Source organism: Oryzias latipes, chromosome 5 (genome assembly GCF_053564925.1).
Source record: "Oryzias latipes strain Hd-rR chromosome 5, Olatipes_Hd-rR_3.1".
Lineage (NCBI taxonomy): Eukaryota > Metazoa > Chordata > Actinopteri > Beloniformes > Adrianichthyidae > Oryzias > Oryzias latipes.
In genome coordinates, this window is record NC_136241.1 from 27,457,887 (window position 1) to 27,482,918 (window position 25,032).

At 40.7% G+C, this 25,032-nt stretch overlaps 1 protein-coding gene across 1 annotated transcript; it reads right to left on the reverse strand.

Moving 5' to 3' along the window:
* Window positions 1–934: 934 nt before the first annotated feature.
* On the reverse strand, window positions 935–4,552 carry pck1 (phosphoenolpyruvate carboxykinase 1 (soluble)). Its single transcript, XM_078948086.1, has 10 exons — window positions 4,380–4,552; window positions 3,920–4,201; window positions 3,541–3,725; window positions 3,241–3,444; window positions 2,936–3,123; window positions 2,691–2,853; window positions 2,386–2,610; window positions 2,124–2,255; window positions 1,925–2,020; window positions 935–1,844 (listed from the first exon to the last, which is right to left on the reverse strand). The coding sequence occupies exons 2-10, from the start codon at window positions 4,141–4,143 to the stop codon at window positions 1,387–1,389; spliced, it is 1,875 nt and encodes a 624-aa protein (XP_078804212.1). The 5' UTR covers window positions 4,144–4,201; window positions 4,380–4,552; the 3' UTR covers window positions 935–1,386.
* Window positions 4,553–25,032: the final 20,480 nt, after the last annotated feature.

Genomic DNA, 25,032 nt, shown 5'->3' on the forward strand with positions numbered 1-25,032 from the left:
AAATTTGATAAAAACTCCTGAATCAGAATCACATCCCTGCTTTTTGAAGCTTATGTGTAGACTGGGGGGATTCGCAACTGATTGGTTCAAATAAGAAACAGCACCTTCAAATGCGAGGCTATGGTTCTTGACCGGAAGAAGGGGGTTTGTATGGAAGCGATTGTGTAGCATAATTAAAAATAAAAGTCAATACCAGAAATCGCTTCCATAGGTTTGTCCTCTCCTGATAAGTGGAGAACTTCGGCTCCAAGTGGAAGAGTTTAAGTATTTTGAGGTTTTGTTTAAAAATAACAGAAGGATGAAGCATTAGATTGATTGATAGGTGCAGCGGCGCAGCGATGGTCACTGTGTTGGTCCTTCAAAGTAAAGGAGGAGCTTAGCTGAAAGGCAAAGCTCTCAGTTTGTTTGTTTATGTATGTTTCCACCCTCAACTATGGTCAAAAGCTCTGGGTCATTATGGAAAGCATGAGATTCCAGGTACAAGACGCTGAAACGATTTTCCTCTGAAGGAAACAGATGGATGGAAAGTTAAGATTGGCGCATTTTGTTGCCTTGTGGGACAATTAAGTTAAATTGAATCTAATCTAAAAAAAAGTCTATTGCATCAAATGGCAACTGATACAAATACTCAAACGTTGCAGTGATTGCACAAACTTTGGTGTGTGTGGATTCGTATGTGGTGTGAGGGTATATATATATACATGTACATATACACTGTATATATATATATATATATATATATATATATATATATATATATATAGATATATATATATATATGTATATATATATATAGATATATATATATATATATATATATATAGATATATATATATATATATATATATATATATAGATATATATAGATATATATTAACCTGTTGTGACCCACAGAAATTGCATTGCTTTAAATAATGACACAAGAGAAATCCAATAACTTCAAAACATTTATTGCCTCTCCTTTTGAGACCTCAAGATTGCAACATAATGGACAAAGATACACTAATACAGTATAAAAATAAATTAAGACAGCAAATAATGACAGGAACAAAAAAAAAAGCTCAGTTTCTCCTCAAACAAGAAGAACTGAGATCACTGGGATATTTTTGGTGCCATTTGCACGTGCGTTTACAATAAGTTATATTTAAATAATATTGAAACAATGAGCAGAGTAATACAATGAAAAAGACTGCAGCTTTAGCTGGTTTCGGCTGCAAAAGTTTTAAACATTTCCCATTACAGCAGGCTTTCACTGTCATGTGACTACTTAAATTAATGCCCAATTATTGTGAGAATTTTTGAAAATCCAATTCTAGAGAGAAACACTTTGATAGGTCAATTTTTAATTAAGCTTTGACTTTTTTTTAGAATACAAATAAGGTGGTTTCACATCTGCTTCACCCTCTGCTGCAAGAGCTCCAGCTGCTGGGCCATCTCATTGGGCAGGTCGTCATTCACCTGATTGTTGAAATACTTCTTCACATCCTCCACCTCCTTCTGCCAGAACTCCTTATCGAGGGAGAACAGCTCATCCAAGTCCACCTTCTGCTTCAAGCCCTGGAGATTTAGGGACCCACCACAGGGTAGGAAACCAATGGCGGAAGGCATGGCGCCAGCTTCACCCCTTATCCGCCTGAACATCCAGTCCAGAATACGGATGTTGTCGCCAAAGCCAGGCCAGAGGAAGCCGGCGGTGGGGCTCTTACGGAACCAGTTGACGTGGAAGATCTTGGGGAGTTTGGCACCTGGACGGTTGCCTATGCTCAGCCAATGAGAGAGATACTGTCCGAAGTTGTAGCCAAAGAAGGGGCGCATGGCGAAGGGGTCGTTCATGATCACCTTGCCTAAAAAGAAAGCAAAGAGAATAAGTGAAAGTGCAAAACAATTAACCTGCCAAAAATGTTGAATTCTCTCAAACACTGACCTTTATGCTCGGCTGCAGCTGTGGCCTCTGACCTCATAGCTGCTCCTACAAACACTCCATGCTGCCAGCTGAAAGCTTCGTACACCAGAGGAACTCCTGAAAAAAGAACCCTGATCAGTTTCTCACATGCAATGGAACATCTCACCTCTCTATATTCACAAGTCTGCATGATATCAGTTTACTCTAAGTTTTGGCTCACCTTCTGGTCTGCGTCCTCCAAAGATGATGGCCTCGATGGGGACTCCCTCTGGTGACTCCCACTGCGGGTCAATGATGGGACACTGTCCAGCGGGTGTGCAGAAGCGAGAGTTTGGATGAGCGCAGGGCTCTCCTACAATGAAAAGACCATCATTTCGCATCCCTGATTTCCAAAGAAAATGTTTTTGTTGTTGTTCGGTTTGATACTGTAGCATTTAACCAACCTCCGTTTCATCAACACAATAATTCAGAAGGTTTCTTACCATCTTTGGGAGTCCAAGTCTGGTTCTTCCAGGACTTGACGGTGACTTCCTCGGGCAGAGACTGGTCCATTCCCTCCCAAAACACACCGCCATCACTGGTCTCAGCCACATTTGTGAAGATGGTGTTCTTGGTGATGGTTGCCATGGCGTTGGGGTTGGTTTTGACTGAGGTGCCAGGTGCAACGCCAAAGAAGCCGTTTTCTGGGTTGATTGCTCGTAGATTACCTGGAAAGAGAAAGTTATTAATGATTTGACTGCAATTAACAGCTGCTTCTGCGCTCTTAGGGGCTCAAGTTCCTTCTTACCTTGTTTGTCAAACTTCATCCAGGCGATGTCATCTCCTACACATTCTACCTTCCATCCAGGCAATGAAGGGCACAGCATGGCCAGGTTGGTCTTTCCACAGGCACTGGGGAAAGCTGCTGCCATGTACTTCTTCTCCCCAGCAGGGTTCGTGATGCCCAGAATCTGTGGGAGAGAATTAGTTAGTAATGTTTTACAAAGTTAGTTCTGAACCACAAATCTAAGTTAGAGTACAAAGTTTCCTTACCAACATGTGTTCAGCTAGCCAGCCCTCCTCCTTGGCAATGCGTGAGGCAATCCTCAAAGCAAAGCACTTCTTTCCCAGCAGAGAGTTTCCACCATAACCACTGCCGAAGGAGATGATTTGTCTGCGGTCTGGGATGTGAGCAATAAGCGTCAGCTCGGGGTTGCAGGGCCAGTTGTTCACCAGGGGTTCTGAAAAAGATCAGATAGTTTGATTAACACATTTTAAACTGGCTAGCTAAAGTCACGACTGTAGCTTTAACTTTAGATCCTGAACATAAACAGAGTTGTTTAAAATTGAGTACATACTCTTGAGTGGGAGAGGACAGCCAACCGAGTGCAGACAGCGAACAAACTCGCTGTTTCCCAGAGCGGACAGAACCGCCTTTCCCATGCGAGTCATCACTCTCATACTGGCCACTACGTAGGGAGAGTCAGTCAGCTCCACCCCGATCTTGGAGAGAGGAGAACCAACTGGACCCATGCTGAAGGGGATCACGTACATGGTGCGGCCTGAAGACAGAGATGTACAAATAAGATCTTCGTCCTATTCATTATAACCAATGTTTGTTAAAAAAAAAAAAAAATTGAAAACTTTGTCTCTGGTACCTTTCATGCAGCCTGGAAAACGTGAACCCATGGCTTTGTCAAATTCTTCCGGGGACATCCAGCGGCCCAGCTGGCTCACTCCACCATCCAGAGGTGTGGGTACAGTATCCCTCTGGTTCTGGGTGACAATCACTGTCTTACTCTCTACCCGGGCCACATCCCTTGGGTCAGTTCTGGCCAACCAGCTGCAGAAAATACAGATGTGCAAGAAGATCAAAACACAGAACTTCATACTCTCTATCATAAGAATGCAAGTGAAACCATTTGTTCATCAAATCTTTAAACTTTACTTTAAGAGATTGTGTATCTGAAAAATCCAGACCCAAACAGTGAAGCAACCGAATTAGCGCTCAAGCAGAACCTAAATCAGCCAACCTACCAGTTCTCATATTTGCTGAGTTTTTTGATCATCCCCTGCTCTTGCAGCTGGATCAAGATGGCACGGTTCTCCTCATCTGAGCCATCACAGATGTGCAGGGACTCGGGCTGGCACAGGACCACATTGGCTTCCACAAACTCCCGGACAGCTGGGCTGAGGGAGCTGAGGTCTCCCTGCAGGACTCTGATCCCGCACTGATTCTGGGACTGGATCTGAGGAGGCATGGTGAGGGGTTCTGGAGAGACGGCGGGTCAACAGATAGAAAGAGAAAATCGAAGAGACCTGGAAAGGAAACATGGGAAGAAGAGAGTGACAGGGAGGAAAAAAAGTTAGAAATTCTTGCACAAAATTAATTTTTTAAGAAAAAAAGGAGAAGTAAAACCTCAGTTTGTGCATATATCCTGACAAAATTACATTTGTGCACACAAAATAGCATAAAAACTATAGAAAGTTAGCTCACCTTCTGGAGTTTGCTCTGAGAAAAGAGCTTTTAGCTTGGCCTCATTCGTTGAGGTGTTTCTTCTGCTTGTTCTCAGAAGAGCTCAGGACTTGTGGTCACTTGTACCTGTTGTGTAGAGGACCTGCTTCTTTTATACCCAGGGATGTCCCTGCAGAGGGAGGGGGAGAGTGAAGAGGAGGGTCAGAGGTTTGTAAGAAGGTGTGTGAGCATGACCCTGCTGTTCTGAGCAGATATGAAAAAGACAGTTTGTTTCAGGCTGCTGGTTAATGGTTAACGGATGGTAGAGTAATGACGACATCACATAACCGGTTCCTGACTGAGCTGACAGCCGGTTTGGGGCTGAGACAGATAGACAGACAGCTGTGATTTCAGTGGGACTGGAACAGTCTTTGTGACACATGTGTCATAGATCTTTCTTTTATGAGTTTGGCTTAATATATCACAATTAGAATTTGCTTTAATGTCACTGTGTGCACAACAAAAATTATTATCCTTTCCAGGTGTTTAAAATAATATATTAAAGCCAGGGTTGAAGATAAAAATATATTTTAAAAATAAAATGTAAAAAATATTCAAAGTCAGAATATCTACATCAATTGCGCTTTCCGAAGCAGATTTTGCACGTTAGTAATGCCATCCACTCATCCATCCATACAACTTCTTCCACTCATCCGGTAGATCACCTTCAGCAGCGATTTCCTGTCTCCGGCTGAGCCCCCTGTGTGTGATGCAGTACACCTAGACCAGGATGATCTCTATGGTGGCTCTGTAGAAGATTACCAGCAATTTCATTTCCAGGTTGTTGTTCCTCCTTTCCCACTGCCAATGTGGTTTTTAGTCCTGAGAGGTCTTTGGTGATCTGAACGCCCAGGAAGCGAATAGAGTTGATTCTTTTCCATCACCTCTCAGTGAAAAGGTCCTGGTCTAAATTTTAAATGCTTTTTCTGTGTGGGGCTTCTTTGTGCATGTGAGTTTCTCCAAATCGCGACCGTGGTGCAGCAGTAGGGCGGCCGACCCATGATTGTAAGATTGCAGGTTCGATTCCTGCCTTGCACGCCCATGTGTCGAAGTGTCCTTGGGCAAGACACTGAACCCCACCTTGCCTCTGGTGGGAGGTTGGTGCCAGTGTTCAGCAGCGGAGCTGCCACTAGTGTGTGAATGTGTGTGTGCATGGGTGAATGGGACTGTGACTGTAAAGCACTTTGGGCCTTCGAAAGAGGGAAGAAAGCGCTAAATAAGTATATGCCATTTACCATTTTCTTGAAGCATGTTACACAGGTTAATTTCAAATAGTCTATCATGTGATTGCATGTCTCTATCTGTGGCCTTGTAGGGGATTGATGGTTTCTCCGAGGTGCAGGGTGCACCTCTGCTCTGGGAAAGGCTCCAATGACCCTCATGGATGGATGGAAGACACAATTACTTGTCTATTTTTTGCTAATTCACTGTCATCTGGAAAAGTGGGGCTGATTTCGAAGTATAAAATCTTCAAACTGTCACCTCCTGGCCTCTTTCGGCAGTTGCACATGTTGCTGAACTTTGCCCACATCGGTGAGTGATGTAAGATCATGGTTCGTCGGGGCGCCGTGTGACGCAGGGAGCGCCTGGGCTGCTCTTTTTCTATTGGCTGATAAGTGGAGGCTTTTCCTCAACTGGTCAAAGATCCCTCCAGAAAAATGTGTGCGTGTGCATGCTTTCATGGATGTATGTGCATGAGTGCAGGTCATTTGTCAAAGCCTAAAGGGAAACTCTAAGTTTTTTTGTGGGATTTTTTTTTATATTTTTAAAAATGACTGTACTAATGCAGGAATGATACACTATGTTGCATTAGTCCTTCAACAGAGGGAACAATCAAAGGTGCCGCCACACACTGCTAGAGCAGAGCAGAGCAGAGCAATAAACATGGCAAATAAAAAGCTGAATGAGTCCAAGCTTTTGCTCACTCAGCAGGAAGCAGCTGTTGTAAAATCTAGTTTGTTAAACTTTTATTGCGTGCTATTTATCCTCCGCCTCGCATGCTAAAATTCACAATCTATGTAGTTCTTTTAACTTGACAGAACTCTTTCACAAGCAAAATGTTCTCATTTACAATGCAATTTCTTGAGGTTAACATACAGTTTTGCACCTAAGAACAAGTTTATTTTATGAGCAACATGTATGTTAGCTTACACAAACTGGAAAGTTCTGTAAAAAACATTGACAAGCATGATTAGCCCTCAATATGTTTTCTGCATTTGCCTCATTCAGCCAAGCAGACGAAGAGGCACACCTCAGACAACATCCCTGCACTTTACTGGAAAAGAATAAGAAATCTGTGAGTGCTAGCCACATGATAGTATCCAATCGTATCAAAATCAATGGGGAGTGTTACAGGTGTCTTGGTAATTTATAAACAAATTGAAACCATGAACCAAAAACTGTCACAGAAAAAAGCCACCAGGCAGAAGCCACATCTGAATGTATCTTCAAAGGTTAAGATTTTTATTTATTAAATAAATGTATTTAATGATTAAAGTCAGCCAGCCAGCCAGCCAGCCAAACAAAAACGCTCCTCTCACCGTCCGCGGGTGGATCTCACCCTCGCTCAAGCTCTACCAGAGCCCTGGGAGCTTGAGGGTCCTGCGCAGTATCTTAGCTGTTTGTAGCACTGCATTTTTCTGGACTGAGATGTCTAAGGTTCCGGGGATCTGCTGTAGCCACTCCTCCAGCTTGGGGTTACTGCCCTGAGTGCTCCAATTACCACGGGCACTACTGTTACCTTCAGTTTTTCTCTGTGTCCCTGGTATTTCTTCAGTTTCTCATGGTCCGTCTTCTTGATGTTTCCGGGACTTCGCACTGCCACATCCACCACAACGGCTTTCCTCTTTACTTTATCCACCACTACAATGTCTGATTGGTTCGCCATTTCCATCATTACAGTCTGGATCTGGAACTTTGCTCTTGTATTCTCTACCATCTTCAGAGGTGTTTCCCATTTTGACTTTGGGGTTTCCAGTTCATATTCTTACATGTTTCTGTATATTATTCCAGCCAATTGGTTGTGGCGCTCTAAGTATGCTTTCCCTGCCAGCATCTTACACCCTGCAGTTCTGTGCTGGATTGTTTCAGGCACCTCTTTGCACAACCTACACCTTGGGTCTTGTCTGGTGTGGTAGATCTAAATCTCTATCGCTCTTGTGCTCAGGGCTTGTTCCTGAGCTGCCAGGATGAGCGCTTCGGTGCTGTCTTGTAGGCCAGCCCTTTCTAGTCCTTGGTAGGACTTCTTGATACCAAAGTTGAAATGGTGTCATGTTGTAACTTTAAGTTAATGTATTTTAAACTTATGGTACATCCCATGTGCAAGTAGCTTGCCTTCGGCTCTAAGGGTGGTTTTCCACGGATTCATCGAGTTCCCTATGAAGGCTCTTAGAGTCCTGTAGATGTTGTTCAGCTGCAAGCATTCAGTAGTAATATGTGTGGCATTGAGCCATAAGTTTTATCGTAATCAATCCAGGCTGAGCACAGGTTGGTGTGTCATGACATGCAGTCTTGAGAGACTGTTCTGTCAACCAGGAGTTGGTGTTTGGCTTCTCTTGAATCTCTACCAATGCCTCTGATTGGTCCATGTGCCGATTTATCTTAGTTGCAATGATGCCTGACTTGAGCTTACATGTTCTGCCGGTAATGGAATGAGCCAGTTTCTTTAGCCAGTAGGTGTGTGTATGCTATGTATGTATGTGTGTGTGTGTGTTTGTATATATATATATATACATATATATATATATAAAAAAAAACGCCCCTTTCACCCTCCGCGGGTGGTTTCTCCTCCAAGCTCGGGTCCTCTGCCAGAGGCCTGGGAGCTTGAGGGTCCTGCGCAGTATCTTAGCTGTTCCTAGCACTGCGCTTTTCTGGACTGAGAGGTCTGAGGTCTTTCCAGGTATCTGTTGTAGCCACTCCTCCAGCTTGGAGGTTACTGCCTCGAGTGCTCCAATTACCACAGGCACCACTGTCACCTTCACTTTCAATGCTTTCTCCAGTTCTTCTCTGAGTCCCTGGTATTTCTCCAGTTTCTCATGTTCCTTCTTCCTGATGTTCCCATCGCTTGGCACTACCACACCCACCACAACGGCTTTCCTCTGTTCTTTATCCACCACTACAATGTCTGGTTGGTTCGCCATTACCATCCTATCAGTCTGGATCTGGAAGTCCCACAGGATCTTTGCCCTGTCATTCTCTACCACCTTCGGGGGTATTTCCCATTTTGACCTTGGGGTTTCCAGTTCATATTCTGCACACATGTTCCTGTATATTATTCCAGCCACTTGATTGTGGCGCTCCATGTATGCTTTCCCTGGCAGCATCTTACACCCTGCAGTTATGTGCTGGATTTTTTCAGGCGCCTCTTTGCACAGCCTACACCTTGGGTCTTGTCTGGTATGGTAGATCTGAGCCTCTATTGCTCTGGTGCTCAGGGCTTGTTCCTGGGCTGCCAGGATGAGCGCTTCGGTGCTGTCCTGTGGGCCAGCCCTTTCAAGCCATTGATAGGACTTCTTGATATCAGCCACTTCAGTTATGGTCCGGTGGTACATCCCATGCAAGGGTTTGTCCTCCCATGAGGATCTGTCCTCCAGCACTGTATCCTCTGCTCTCCATTGCCTGAGACATTCACTGAGCACACTGTCAGTTGGGGCCTTGAGCTTGATGTACTCATGCATCTTGGATGTTTCATCCTGGATAGTGGCTTCTACGCTCACTAGTCCTCGGCCTCCTTCCTTGCGGCTAGCATACAGTCTCAGGGTGCTGGATTTGGGATGGAACCCTCCATGCATGGTGAGGAGCTTTCGTGTTTTAACATCCGTGGTCTGTATCCATCTTATTATTCCTGCAGGTTATCTGATAACTGGCAGTGCGTAGCTGTTTATTGCCCGGGTCTTATTTTTGCCATTGAGCTGGCTTCTCAGAACTTGCCTTACTCGCTGGAGGTATTTAACTGTTGCAGCTTTCCTTGTTGCCTGCTCCAGGTTGCCATTTGCCTGTGGAATTCCAAGGTACTTGTAACTGTCCGCGATGTCTGCTATTGTTCCTTCTGGGAGTTAGACCCCATCCTGTGTGGACTACCTTGCCTCTCTTTGTCACCATCCGGCTGCATTTCTCGAGCCCGAATGACATCCCAATGTCAGTACTGTAGATCCTGGTGGTGTGGATCAGGGAATGTCACGCTCGCTCTTAGCATATAGCTTGATGTCATCCATGTAGAGGAGGTGACTGATGTTGGCCCCATTTCTGAGTCGGTATCCATAACCAGTCTTGGTGATTATTTGGTTGAGGGGGTTGAGACCTATGCAGAACAGCAGTGGGGACAGAGCATCACCTTGGTATATCCCACATTTGATGGACACTTGTGCAAGTGGCTTCCCATTGGCTTCAAGGGTGGTTTTCCACAGCTTCATTGAGTTTCCTATGAAGGCTCTTAGAGTCCTGTTTATGTTGTACAGCTCCAAGCATTCAGTGATCCATGTGTGTGGCATTGAGTCATAGGCCTTCTTGTAATCAATCCAGGCTGTGCACAGGTTGATGTGTCGTGACTTGCAGTCTTGAGCGACTGTTCTGTCGACCAGGAGTTGGTGTTTGGCTCCTCTGGAGTCTCTACCAATGCCCTTCTGTGTGTTACTCATGAATTTATCCATGTGCCTATTTATCTTGGTTGCAATGATGCCTGAAATGAGCTTCCATGTTGTGGAGAGACAGGTTATTGGCCAGTAGTTGGATGGGACTGCACCCTTTGAGGGATCCTTCTGGATCAGGATCGTTCGCCCTTCCGTTAGTCATTCGGGGTGAGTCCCATCTCTTAGCAGCTGGTTCATTTGTGCTGCCAGGCACTCGTGGAGTGCGGTAAGCTTCTTTAGCCAGTAGGCATGTATCATGTCAGGGCCCGGTGCTGTCCAGTTCTTCATACCTGAGACTCTTTCTTGGATGTCTGCCACTGTGATGGTTACTGGATTCTGTTCAGGGAGGTTGCTATGTTCTTTTCTCAGAGAGACCAGCCACTGGGCATTGCTGTTATGTGCTGTCTCTTTCTCCCATATACTTTTCCAGTGCTGTTCAGTTTCTAGCCTTGGTGGGTCTGCTCGGCTGTTTTGACCCTGCCACTGAGCGTACACTTTTGCAGGTTGAGTTGCGAAGAGCCTGTTTATTCGTCTGGCTTCATTGTCTCTTGTGTACCTCTTTAGGCGGCTAGGAGCCTTTGTTTGGCAGTTTCCAGTGCTTCAGGTATGGGCATCTGGCTGTATCTCTTAGGTACTTGCTTTCTCATTGTACCTCTTTGAGCCTCTGTCAGCTTACTCACATCCTTCCATGCTGCCTTGATTTTGGCCTCTAACCGTTGCTTACAGTCACAGACCCATTCACCCAGTCACACACACATTCACACACTGGTGGCGGCTCCGCTGCCAAACACAGACACCCGCCTACCACCAGAGGCAAGGTGGGGTTCAGTGTCTTGCCCAAGGACACTTCGACTCATGGGCGTGCAAGGCGGGAATCGAACCTGCAATATTATGATCATGGGTCGACCACCCTACCGCTGCACCACGGCCGCCCCATATATGTATGTATATGTATGTATGTATGTATGTGTGTATGTGTGTATATGTAGGTATGTCTGTATATATGTATGCATGTATACATGGATGAATAGGCTTACAGAAATCTGTTCTTTACAGTTGGTTAAGAATATGATATACAAATAAATTTAAGAACTATCATCTAGAATGAAATTAAGACCAATAATCTGTTAATCAAAAAGAGCGCTGAGAGGAAGGAGGATGCAGTATATATTGGCATGAAGGCATTAAGTGCATAATTCAAAGGCAATGCAAGCAGCTTTAAAAGATTTGTTTATACTGTGGAAATCAAACTGTGCTACAAATAATCTCTCGAGTAGATCCTGCAAGTGATTTGCAGATTTTTTGTTTAACATCTTCAAAAGTTGAAATGGTGTCATATTGTAACTGTAAGTTAATGTATTTTAAACTGTAAAATAATGCTGTGGTTAGATGATGTTTTTCTGTAGTGCATAGCTTTGCAGAAATTTGACTGACCGCAAAATTGTAGGATTAACAGACACCAGATAGCAATACACAATAATGCCACTAAAAGTTGCACAATGACTGCATGGTTAGTGTTTTATGAGCTGGATTTCATGGATCCATTTAAATTCCATTTCCACAGAAACACCTTCGTCAATTGTGTCATGTTAAGAAGTCGCAGGTGTACTTCCTGTACACATAATCTGATATATTTTATCTTAGCCTATTTAAATAACACATTTTTTAAATATTTAAAGGATCCAGCAATGCATGCTGGGAAAGTTTTCATCAGAGTGGTGATTTTCCGTGGTCTTTTGACCTGGTTCTGGACTCTCTGTGAAGCTGAAGTCAGTCACATGTTCTTAGGTCACTGAAGTCACTAAAGACATTGAAAAATATGAATCATGAACCTAAAGAGTTTTTTTTTTTTTTTAACCAAACTATCAAATGATTGTCTTGACTTCCAGGCTAGCAAGGTTTTTCATGCCTTTGCCTGCACAGCCAGTGAAAATTAATTTTTGACAAAATGAATGACACCCTCCCCAAATGCTGATATCACAGTAGGAGAAACTGTCAAAAAAAGAATGGGGCCACAATATTTTATGGGGGTTCTAAAAAAATATTTCAACACGAAACCAAAACACATGTCAGGGATATTCAAAGGAAGTTTTGAAATTATTATGGGATGGCTACAACACCTACGCCTTGGCGTCCATTTTCTGACAAAGTCCGAAATTTGGCGATTTCAAGTTTCCCTACAATTTGGGTTTATGCGACTTTCACAAAACTTCGCACACATGCCGCCAGCTTAAGTCTACCACTACAACTAAAGTTTTGTTGATCTTTGACCTGAGTACAGAACGCCATCTTTAATTTTTGTACTTTTTTAATCACTTTTTGGTCCCACTTACAAGTTTAAACTCCTTAGAGTATCAAGGGAATTCCTCAGAGGTTGTGCAGGATTGTCCATGTTTTTTTCCCTTCATAACCAATTTTCTTTCTCAATTTATTTCCTTGCAAACAGATACAACCTAGTTCTCTATCTCATTTTGGTGGAAAGGAAAATGGAAATCCCACAGATGTGACAGCCACTTCTCCCGTTTAGTAGCAAACTTTGGTATAAACTCCTGACGTAAAATGTGCTGACCTCATGTTGGTGCAGTCAGTGATGGGTTCATTCTGGTCCGGGACAAGGGCCAGTCCTGTGTAACCAAAGTATGTGGAATGATGAAGTCAATGATCGTATTGAGTGCTAAATAGGGGATGGTATATGCAGATTCATTTGGAGAATTCCCAGGTGCTGTTGCAGTAGGCAGACACAAACAGGCGGCCAACATTTCGGAGTCCCAACATGAAATAAAATAAAATGGTGCAAAAACTTCTCCTTTCTGTGTGTGATTGTAAAGAAACCACTACAGTAGCTTAATAAAAAGGCCTTAACATTTTTGTACATTGACACGTTTTTGCATATTCTGTAAAAAACAAAATTTTAGTACATTTGACCGCTTGAATTTTCATTATTTATCAGAAATCATTTTTATTTGTCAGTTGTTTCGCTGCTTAAACTGTTTTTTCCCTGTTAAAGAACAAGAGTGCTTGCCTTCACATCTGAATGCATTATAAAGTTAAATCCAGTGAAAATGTGAACTAAAGATGCAAAAAAAAACAAGGACCAACACAAAAACAAGTTTTTAAATTTACAAATAGGAATTTCATAAATAGTTTGTGCTCTTTTATTCTGGTCTGTTTAAGTTCTTTTGTGTTTTCTTCTCCAAGGAGAGGGGGAAAAGTGAGTATATTGGAAATGAGAAGAAATGGTCATCTAGGAGCATAAAAACATCTGCAATTGTGATAGAATATGCTTTTCTTCTGGAAAAAAAAGTATTTTATTTTAATGCAATTGGCACACAAGTAGTGTTTTCCTGGTTCAGATTCTGTTTTCGGGTTTTTAGTTTTTCCCTGAGTCACAGTCTCACCTGGTTTCATTTGATATTTATCTACACCTGTCTTCAATTTAGTCAGTCATCCTCAGTGTATTTAGTGTCTGGGTTTCCACTTCCACTTAGTCGTATCATCTAATGTTGACATCTTTTTTTTTATGGCTCTTTTGTGTATTGTTTTTTTTAACATTTGGAAATTTGTTAAAGTTTTATGTTTCTTCCACCAACCCTGATATTTTGCATTTTGGGAAAACTGCTTGTTTTCCTGACATATAGGATTTAAAAGACTTTGCCTTCAGAGGTCTGCTGTTCTAGAAGTGTTTATGCAAGTGTTTATGTCAGCCTGAAGTCACTGCTGTGAACTGGCTACAATAGCAATAATTCTTTATGTACACATCCTGCAGTTAAAGTTCAATGTAATCAATATGCTAAAGTTTTCTAGGCCAATATAGATGAATGACGTTTCAAATTTTCTATTTTTAACTGTGTTTTTTGGGTTGTTTTTTTGTGCACCCCCAACTAATATATTGGTGGTGTCTTTATGCGCAAACTTATAGTATAAGCTAATGTTTTGTAGACTACCAGTCATGTTTGAGACATGATCATTCTTCAATACATTTTCCTTTTTTATCTTTACAAATGATGATTTCCTTTCTGTAATGTTATTTAACTGCTGTGCTACTGGGATGTCTGACGTAGTGATGGAGAAACCAAAGCTTTCTGAACCACTGAACCAAAATGTATTAAATTGGGTGGAAATGGTTCCGGGTTGTTAAGCATTTGACACACTGAAACTAGTGACATCTATTGGTCAGACTAAAATAAACTGCATCAGAATAGAACAAAAAAGAACAGAATGTCATGAAACAGTCATGTGTGTTAAATCCTTGTGTAGCAAAAAAACGTTTGATTACCAAAATCTGTTTCTTTCATAAATAATTACAATGTAGTTGTCACATAGTGACATTTCATGTGAAAAATATCATACAGCAAATGTTTGCAAAATTACCATAAAACTTTAAAATACCAAATTTCATCAAAGAAATAGAACAGTGAAATCCTTGTGCTACTACTAAATGAATATGTATGCCTATGAAAGTGTGGATAAATGTAAGAAAAAGTGTAAGTTTTGTAAATGTCTGAATGCAAATGTCAGTAAATGAAATGTTCCACCAAACTCACCTACAGCTACAGTAACAACAAAATACACTTCAAGCATAATAATAAATTATGTGCAAAACTATGAGGTTCCATTTGTGCCAAAAATCTGTTTTTGTGTCCATTGTCTATGTCTTTGGTCGTCTCACTTTGTCGTCAGGACTTAGCAACCGTTGCTACTGTCGATAGCTACTGTCGATAGCTACTGTCGTTAGCTACTGTCGATAGCTATTGTCGTTAGCTACTGTCGTTAGCTACGGTGTTTGCTACTGTCGTTAGCTACGACGTTTCCCCGTGTTTTGTCGTTAAATGTTCTCGTTTTTCAAATTTTGCCAAAGTCGTCAGAAAAGTCCTTTGTAAGGCCGGTAAATTTTTTCCTGTACTACCACGGAACGAAAAAGAAATGTTTATCAAAGCAGACGTCAGGGTTAACCATGACAACACGTTTTTAAGTTGAACTTTATTTTGATATTCCCTCAAACGCGTATTGCCAGAAAGGGGGGGGGGGGGGGGGGGGGCATGCATACAACGCTTGAAACGAAAACAAAGTGGCGCATTACCGCCACCACCTGATCTGGAGGCGAACTACTTCTATTTAACGCGGAGAATGACACATAATAAATATGAACATTTTACGAAGACTATTTATGAATGTGCTGTGTTCTGATCATGAAAAACGTGGTTGATTTATTAATAATAAAATTACAAACACATTGGTGTTGATTTAATGTATTTGTTCAGAAATAAACCCTCAAGTCATTAGTCCATGGCAATATTTATTTTTTTGCCGCTGAACGATTTACGGGGGCCTTGCAAGGAGGCCTTTAAAATATCTTTGATGAGTTACCTTCTCAAATTTTTGTGGGTCGAGTCACTAATTATGAATATAACAGTCGAAAACTGACTGGTTTTTGAGCTTTTCTTTTTAATCTATTTATGTGACCATGAGATGGCGCACTTGGGACCACATAAGGCTCTTATTAGCCCGTCTGATCCTCGTTTATCCATCAGATTTGTAACAACATATTTTATAAAGATCAGTCATTTTTCAAAATAATTTGAAATAACAGTTTCATCACAAGATTAAATTAAAGCCATACTCTAAATAACTTTAAACGGGAACGTGAAACCGTTGTACGCTGCACCCCCCCCCCCCCCCTTTCTGGCAGTGCGCGTTTGCAGGATTGTCAATAAAGGTTTTTTTTTTTTAAAGTGTTTTGTTCCGTGATAATACGGGAAACAATTTATCGACCGTACAAAAGACTTCTCTGACGACCTTTGCAAAATTTTAAATACAGCAAGATCTAAGGACACGACATGGTGAAAGAACGCAGCAAACGACACTAGCAACGGTTGCTAAGGATCTTCCTGACGACACGTGAAACGACGTAGCAGACGACATTAGCAACGGTTGCTAAGGATCTTCCTGACGACATGGTGAGACGACGTAGCAAACGACACTAGCAACGGTTGCTAAGGATCTTCCTGACGCCGTAGTTAGACGACATGGGATAAGGACAATGACAAAGATAAAGTTTAAGGATAAAGCAAGCATATACATCACAAAGTTAATACAAAGTAATAATCAAAGAATCATGGATATGCAGAAGATATTGCTTAGTAATACATAGACATGAACCAATGTAAAATGAACTCGTTCAATAGACATAGACAATGAGCCCAAAGCATAGACAGTGGACGCAAAAACACGATCAGTAGACATAGACAATGGACCAAAGACATAACAGTAGACGCAAAAACACATTTTGATATTTTTGGCACAAATGGAACCTCATACAAAACAAGAAAAAAGGTTTTAATTAATCACAGTACAAGTTGGCATTTAAAATAACGTTTCTCCGCTTTGCAGAGGTGATCCAGTTTCTCTAGTCAGTAATTCTCTGCTCTGGTTTAAGATTCTCTCAGTTCTCAGGTGCGGGTTGTTTGTGGAGCCGGTTTGATTGTCAAAAGGGAAATGGTTCCAGGTTTTGCTTCTTTTTCTGGTGTCACATATTTTCTTTACTTTATTTTTCTCTTCCTAGTGTTCGGTTTATGTGCGGCAGCTTATGAGGTTCCATTTGTGCCAAAAATCTGTTTTTGTGTCCACTGTCTATGTCTTTGGTCGTCTCACTTTGTCGTCAGGACTTAGCAACCGTTGCTACTGTCGATAGCTCCGGTCGTTAGCTACTGTCGATAGCTACGGTGTTTGCTACTGTCGATAGCTACTGTCGTTAGCTACGGTGTTTGCTACTGTCGTTAGCTACGACGTTTCCCCGTGTTTTGTCGTTAGATGTTCTCGTTTTTCAAATTTTGCCAAAGTCGTCAGAAAAGTCCTTTGTACGGCCGGTAAATTTTTTCCTGTACTACCACGGAACGAAAAAGAAATGTTTATCAAAGCAGACGTCAGGGTTAACCATGACAACACGTTTTTAAGATGAACTTTATTTTGATATTCCCTCAAACGCGTATTGCCAGAAAGGGTGGGGGTGGGGGGGGGGGGCATGCATACAACGCTTGAAACGAAAACAAAGTGGCGCATTACCGCCACCACCTGATCTGGAGGCGAACTACTTCTATTTAACGCGGAGAATGACACATAATAAATATGAACATTTTACGAAGACTATTTATGAATGTGCTGTGTTCTGATCATGAAAAACGTGGTTGATTTATTAATAATAAAATTACAAACACATTGGTGTTGATTTAATGTATTTGTTCAGAAATAAACCCTCAAGTCATTAGTCCATGGCAATATTTATTTTTTTGCCGCTGAACGATTTACGGGGGCCTTGCAAGGAGGCCTTTAAAATATCTTTGATGAGTTACCTTCTCAAATTTTTGTGGGTCGAGTCACTAATTATGAATATAACAGTCGAAAACTGACTGGTTTTTGAGCTTTTCTTTTTAATCTATTTATGTGACCATGAGATGGCGCACTCGGGACCACATAAGGCTCTTATTAGCCCGTCTGATCCTCGTTTATCCATCAGATTTGTAACAACATATTTTATAAAGATCAGTCATTTTTCAAAATAATTTGAAATAACAGTTTCATCACAAGATTAAATTAAAGCCATACTCTAAATAACTTTAAACGGGAACGTGAAACCGTTGTACGCTGCACCCCCCTTTCTGGCAGTGCGCGTTTGCAGGATTGTCAATAAAGGTTTTTTTTTTTTTTAAAGTGTTTTGTTCCGTGATAATACGGGAAACAATTTATCGACCGTACAAAAGACTTCTCTGACGACCTTTGCAAAATTTGAAATACAGCAAGATCTAAGGACACGACATGGTGAAAGAACGCAGCAAACGACACTAGCAACGGTTGCTAAGGATCTTCCTGACGACACGTGAAACGACGTAGCAGACGACACTAGCAACGGTTGCTAAGGATCTTCCTGACGCCGTAGTTAGACGACATGGGATAAGGACAATGACAAAGATAAAGTTTAAGGATAAAGCAAGCATATACATCACAAAGTTAATACAAAGTAATAATCAAAGAATCATGGACATGCAGAAGATATTGCTTAGTAATACATAGACATGAACCAATGTAAAATGAACTCGTTCAATAGACATAGACAATGAGCCCAAAGCATAGACAGTGGACGCAAAAACACGATCAGTAGACATAGACAATGGACCAAAGACATAACAGTAGACGCAAAAACACATTTTGATATTTTTGGCACAAATGGAACCTCATACGACCAGTAACACATCCGCTTTGAAAGATCCATACAAAGTCGCGCCGCCCGCTCGGGGTGAACATCTCTAGTCTGAAGAATCCCAAATCATTGCAGACCATACATTTTAAAAACACTACACAAGTGCCATATTTTCACTGTAGGTCACAATGTAAAGATTTAGCCATTGTTGCGCTCCTTACATTTGAATTCAGATGTTTTATTTCATGCAGAGGGAGCTACAATTTGGCACCAAGCATGCAAACTATGTTAATTAACTCAACATGAGAGTTAAATCTCAATTTAATGGACTAAAATTTCTTTGTAACAGTTATTAAAAAAAATTTTGTTAGTTTTTAAAGAAAGAAATACAGTAGAGCATAGTCATGGTTGTTCCAGCCTTATCTGAAATAGATGCAATCAAACCTTTGGAGGATGGTCAATTTCTTCACATGGTTGTGAAAAACGTTAGAATTTGGAATTTTGGCTCACTACTTATTTGATCTTTAATAATTCACAGTGAAATGAAAGTTGTATTACATAATCCCCGTTTTCCGCCTGTAACCTGAGCCTGTTGTTTATGAGGGCAGGTAATGTACAAAATGTTTCGCTGTAATCTGTATATGTGTAATAGGAGCCCACTGAATGCACTGAGAACCTCCTGCAAGCAGGAGTCAAACATGAACCAGAGTTGGCACAAACAGATTTGTTATCTCCAGCTGTTCTTGTTTGTCACTTAGCTGGAGAGATGTTGTTCAACTGAAAGCAGTCTCAGCATCATAGTAAGACATTTATTAACTTCAGGTTATATTTCACAATATACCTTACTGAGAATTGACAGACATTTCACCCTACAGAATATGTTTTTTTTTCATCATTTTCCTGTCAGCTATTTGCACTTTGTCTAAGCTGATTAATAAAATCTGTCTTTCTTCAGCCTCACATCCTCTATGTAACTAAATGACATTATTTAGGATCAACAGAGTTACAGCAATAAAATCTGATAAAAGGTTGTACAAACAGGAAGAGTCCATCTTCACATAGATAATCAATGGAAAGCATCTCAAACTCATGGATCAGTAATCTCCGGGTTATGGTTCTGTTATTTCAGAGAGAATACAGACAATAACTCACTGTAATTTCAACAAAAACACAAGTCTGTCACTGAAACGCTATCTCCCTGCAGGCCTAGACTTAAAGTAATCCTCTCATATTTCATGAAATTCTGAACCTTCTAGCAAATGGGTTGAAGTAGGTTAAAGGTTACAGCAAGGGACGTCCAAAGTAGAACCCATATGGGAGCTGTTCAGGGACCAAAGAGACTCAAACTTTTTACATTTTGAAAACATTTCCCTGATAGGAACTGATAAACTAGATAAATGGGCTAAATTGAGTCACATTGTTGGAGCTTTGTGGACTCTTACTGCGGGCCTGCTATCACCAGTTAATCCATACTATGGACATTGGATTTGTTCAAGCATCTCCTTCCGTTCCTAAAAGGTATATGTAAACCTGCGCAAATGTGTGTTTCGGGTTTTCCCCTCCAAAATTCTCAGGTTTAAAGCTTGGTTGGCAAGTTTCTACAAGCGTTTCAGAGCTCCACTTACAAAATGCAGGGTTATTGAATGCGTGTTGAACATTAAACCAGGTCGAATTTGACCAATCAAATTTGAATTTGGAAGGGAGGTATGTATAGCGTCCATTTTAATTCACAGAAGTGCCAACTGTTTGGTGCACATTCAAGAACGTGCATCACATGCCTGGTGCATCACTTCAGCTCTAGGGAGGTTGGATCTGTTCCACTGTCTATATATGAGAACTGGACTTAGCCTTCACATTCCAAATAGGAAGTACCCACTAGTTCCAAGAAGTCAAAATCTCATAGACTTCTATTGATAAATAAACAGCCAATAATGAGTCATTTTATGAGTCAGAATAACCACTGCTACCTTTTTTTTAAAAACATTTTCTTAATAATCCTTATTTTCATGATATTTTTTCTGTAGGTCAAGTTATTCAAGTTATAAACTGGCCAATCAGAGACCTCAATAAAAGTAGATGGTCTCACGTCAAGCATTCTGAACATTTGACAGATCCTCCCAAGCACGATTTCAAGTTAACTTAAAGTTAAAGTCCCACTATCTGTCACACACCTGGGTGTGCGAAATTTGTTCGCCGCATTTGACCCATCCCCTGGGGGAGCGGCGAGATGCAGACAAGCCGCACTCGGGAACCATTTGGTGGTTTAACCCCCCAATCCAACCCCTTAATGCTTGACAGGGTTGTGGACTTCCAACAAGCTCACTACAGATTGGTGAAAGTGGTTGCCACAGAAATGTTTACTCAGATCGATTCGGACTAATCACTGCTTACTGATGATTTCTGGTTCCAACGTGACAAAGTTGGTAGAGCGATTAAATTTAGTTCATTTTGCTGGAGTCGGACGTAAGCTATATTCTACGGGTGATGCACACTCACTTAGTCAATGCTCTGTTGCAGCAACTGTTGGTGACGTGTCTCATGTGGGGATTTTTTTAGAGATTCAAGAAAAAAGGAAAACATGTGGACTAACACATGGTTTAAAATTGTCTCCATACAAACCAATGACTGACGTCGCCTCATTCTCCGTGTAGTGAATAAGAGAAAAAATATCAGCCGGTCATGGAGGTGGCAACAACTAATGTATGATCATTGAGCAGAACATAATGTTCATGGTAACCCTGTGCTTTCTTAGGCACTTTAACATTGGGAGTTGGGTCATCTAGACCCACAAGACAGTGCGCTGAACCTTTTTCCTTCAACGATTTGTGAAGTTCACTGGTGTCTATGGATTACCTGAAATCTTTCCACCTTTATCCACCTTTGTCATGGTCGGGAGAACACGTCAATGTAAGGGTGGGGTCATCTAAGATAGCACAAGAGTTAATGCAACTTGTTGTTTTCAGTGGCTTGAGTTTAGCAAATCTTATCTTCAGCAAGTGACAAAAGCAACAAACAAAACACAGGAGAAGTGCATCATAGTGAAGTCCGAACTGTGCAACACATCTGAAACAAACAGCTGCTGCAGCTGAGGGGGTTATGGTTCTGTTATTTCAGAGAGAATACAGACAATAACTCACTGTAATTTCAACAAAAACACAAGTCTGTCACTGAAACGCTATCTCCCTGCAGGCCTAGACTTAAAGTAATCCTCTCATATTTCATGAAATTCTGAACCTTCTAGCAAATGGGTTGAAGTAGGTTAAAGGTTACAGCAAGGGACGTCCAAAGTAGAACCCATATGGGAGCTGTTCAGGGACCAAAGAGACTCAAACTTTTTACATTTTGAAAACATTTCCCTGATAGGAACTGATAAACTGTGCAACACATCTGAAACAAACAGCTGCTGCAGCTGAGGGGGTTAAAGTAGCAGGTGCTGTGACGTAAAACCACAGAGCTGATAACAGCTTCGGACGCTCTCTGTGGTGGAGTGGTCATGCAGTACCAGGCACGAAAATCTGCACAAACAACACAAGAATGGAAATAGGGACATTGATGAACATCAATGTATTGTGCGTGGTTCAACATTTTTAAAAACACCAAATTGTTGTGTTACAGTTCTGAAAAGGGTAATACTTTCAAATGAATTTGATAAGGAAACAAAAAGAGAACACTTTTAAATTGACTTAATTTGCCGTTTGAAGTACAAAAACCACATTGGAAAACAGTTACATAGAGCTTAAGAGCACTGTCGACATCTTAACAGACCAAACACAAGTCCATAAAAAAACAACATGGACACATCCTTAAAAGTGTAGAAATACAGAGAAATAAAAATAATATATAGGAGTAAAAGAGTTAAACCATAAGATGCATAAATGAGGGGTTTCAAAGCGTATTATTCTGCTGACAAACAACGCTGAGCATTGGGGGCAGGAGGTCAAACATTTCTGTCCCAGGGTGGTCAGAGAAATCCTTGATAATCTTGAAAGTTCTGGTTGTGAGTCTGGATTTGTGAATCTCCTCCAGTTTGCTTTTCTTTTACAGTGATTTTGCCAAACCACATAGAGAGAGATAATAAAGAGACTTTCAACACCACATCGATAAAAGTTTTAAACAAAGGTTTGTTTTAAATGGATTCCCTTCGTTTTTTGTGAAAAGAAGTGATGCTGGCGAGGCTTTTCAAAAAATGTTACTCCTGTTTGACTGCTAGCTCAGAGCTTTGGAAAAAGTTGTACCAAAAACTTGTAATTATCAACCATTTGTTCCTAATAATCATAAATAACAATAGGAAAGTTATTCTTACGATAGTTAAATCAATAACCAGCTGACGCCTTAGTCACATGCCCCCGTACGGGAATTGACCCATACAGGTGCTGCAGGGTTGTCCAGGCAGTGGAGGGTCGTGGATAAGTATGGCCGTGTCTTTAAGGAAGCGCAAGTGTGTCTTGCAGTTCCCCAGAGGGTTGTGCCGCCACCTTAAGGGACGTCATGAAATTGAAACGCACCATTGTCGTGCTTGCGGCAGGTGTTGGTGGAGTGTTTGAAAGGATAATGTAAGTTAAATGGACTTGTGACGTACCGGTGATGGTGTTGCACGGTGCGCTTATGCCATACTCACATCATTAGTGAGATGCACACACTGGCTCCTTACTGATCGTGAGCACATGCTGCACGCACGGGGTGTGCATGGGATACAGAAGCGCCTGTCGGATGCCTGTACGATACCCACACAAACCACACTGTCTAACTTCCTCGTTGCTAACAGTAATGCCACTAGTACAGAGTGCGTACTTACTACTTGAACAGCATCGAGCCCCTTGCGTCTCACTCACTTGTAGGGAGCCTGTGTTTCATCAAAGTTCATCAGAAACACAGCCGTTATTTCTGATTGTGGTCTGGAAGTTAGAAAGTTTAAAATCCATTTGGAAATGGCATCAATAAGTATAAGAGTTTTGTGTTTGTGGATGAGCTTCAGAGAAACTAGAGTTAAAAGCAGAACTGTAGTCTATTAAAGAGTATCCTTGCTTTAGTTGTTCTTTTATCCTAATGTTCATATTCGTAGTTCAGAGTAAAAGAGATTCCTTTCTTGTCTGGAAGCAAGGACACAAGAATCTGTCCTTCAATTCAATCCAATAATAAAGAAGACTTTGAGTCCAGATGCCATGACACAAGTTCACAGTGTCACCTGGTTAAATGAGAGTCTTCGTCAACACAATCCAACACTCACGTTATTGGATTGTGCTCAAAGGTTTTCATCAAAACTCAAGTTGTGGCCCCTGGCCGATGGTCATTAAGACATGTCACAAGGGAGTTTCTTAGCTATGTGCATTAGGACAGACATTTTAAAACCAGTTGGAACAGCACAGTACCTGAATGACAAGTTATATAGGTGAGCTAAAAACGGAGAAAGTTGCTCTGAGCACAGTTTGAGACTTTCTTAACTGTGGTTCTGGACAGAACCATCACAATGTCCTGTTGAGTAATGCTTTCTGTGATCTTAAGAATGATTAAAAAGAAAATGCTTTGCCATAGTTCAGCTGTTGATTTTTAAAATGTGTCTAAGTCTGCTGGTTGTGATTGGGTTCCTTGAAACCAGATTTCCTTAATTTTAGTGTGCAGCGCCACCATGTGGAGCCTTGAAGGATGACCTTGTTCTGCCTCAACATCATTATTATCAGTCCATGTTTTGCGTAAAGGGGAATATATTATCAAGTCTTATTTATTTTTATTTGCTGTTTTTAACATCATGTTAGCAGGCACATGGTGTTATCATTTAGCACTGAAAAATGTTGATCTGGATTCTTGAGGATTTGATGAATGAATGTCCTATTTATACGATTGACTGTGACATCTAGTGGACTAAAGTAGGAAAAACATTATTAATTAGATATTGTTTGACGTTTTGTTGTTACTGTAACTTTTTCAGTAAAAACAATATAATTTTGCCTCACTATATTTTTCCTAAATAGAAACACGTATCACTAAGCACACTTCTTAATAATAAATAATTAGTTTTTGTTAAATAAATGTTTAAAAAATACACTGACATCTATCCTTGTCATAAAGCCATGTTTTACATTCTTTTGTTTTGATATTGTTATTTCTGGTTTTAATTAAGCTAAGCAACATTAAACTAAATTTATTTTTTTTGTCTTACTCTCTCATGTTGATAATTTTTGTATTACCAGTAAAACTGAACAGGTATTTAATGCTTTTACAAAAGATATAAAAACCACAACATATGCATTTTCCTTATTGAATTCTTTTAATCAATAAGATTAAAAAATAAATCTTCCAGGCCAAAAATGAAGTCACGAGAGAATAGAATTGCCAAACCGAATAAAGTTGCAAATTTCTCAAATAATTGAAAACAAAATGAGGCACACTTGAAAATGAGGCACACTTTTTGTACAATTGTTAATTTTTCCATGTTTTAAGCCAGAGAAACTGAATGGGTTATTTGCAAATGGATAAAACATTTATACTTATAGTAGATTCATTTTAAATTTAGATTATATTATTTTAAATTAAATTATTTTGTCTTGAAAAGAAGAAATAAAAAAACGCACCTAAAAAGAAAACATTAATTGAAAACAAAAAGAAAATTAATAAATTTAATTAATTTTCGCTGTAAAAAATTAGTTTAACAATAAAGCTTTCTACTAGAGCAATGCACACAATGACGCACTCGCTCCACAAAATATTTTCATCTGAAGTTATAATAAACGTATAATCATAATAACTATCTATCCGTAGAGGAGGAGAAGAACAATAGACCCTCCTCCTTTCAGTGGACTGCACACACTTCCTCATT

What these genes read in the sequence shown, in the direction of transcription:
- pck1 (XM_078948086.1), bottom strand. Translation starts at nt 4,143, where the DNA reads ATGCCTCCTCAGATCCAGTCCCAGAATCAGTGCGGGATCAGAGTCCTG. An exon ending in CTCAGCAAATATGAGAACTG is followed by an intron (nt 3,726 to 3,919) that starts GTAGGTTGGCTG and finishes TATTTTCTGCAG; the next exon opens with CTGGTTGGCCAGAACTGACC. An exon ending in GATGAAGTTTGACAAACAAG is followed by an intron (nt 2,611 to 2,690) that starts GTAAGAAGGAAC and finishes TTCTCTTTCCAG; the next exon opens with GTAATCTACGAGCAATCAAC.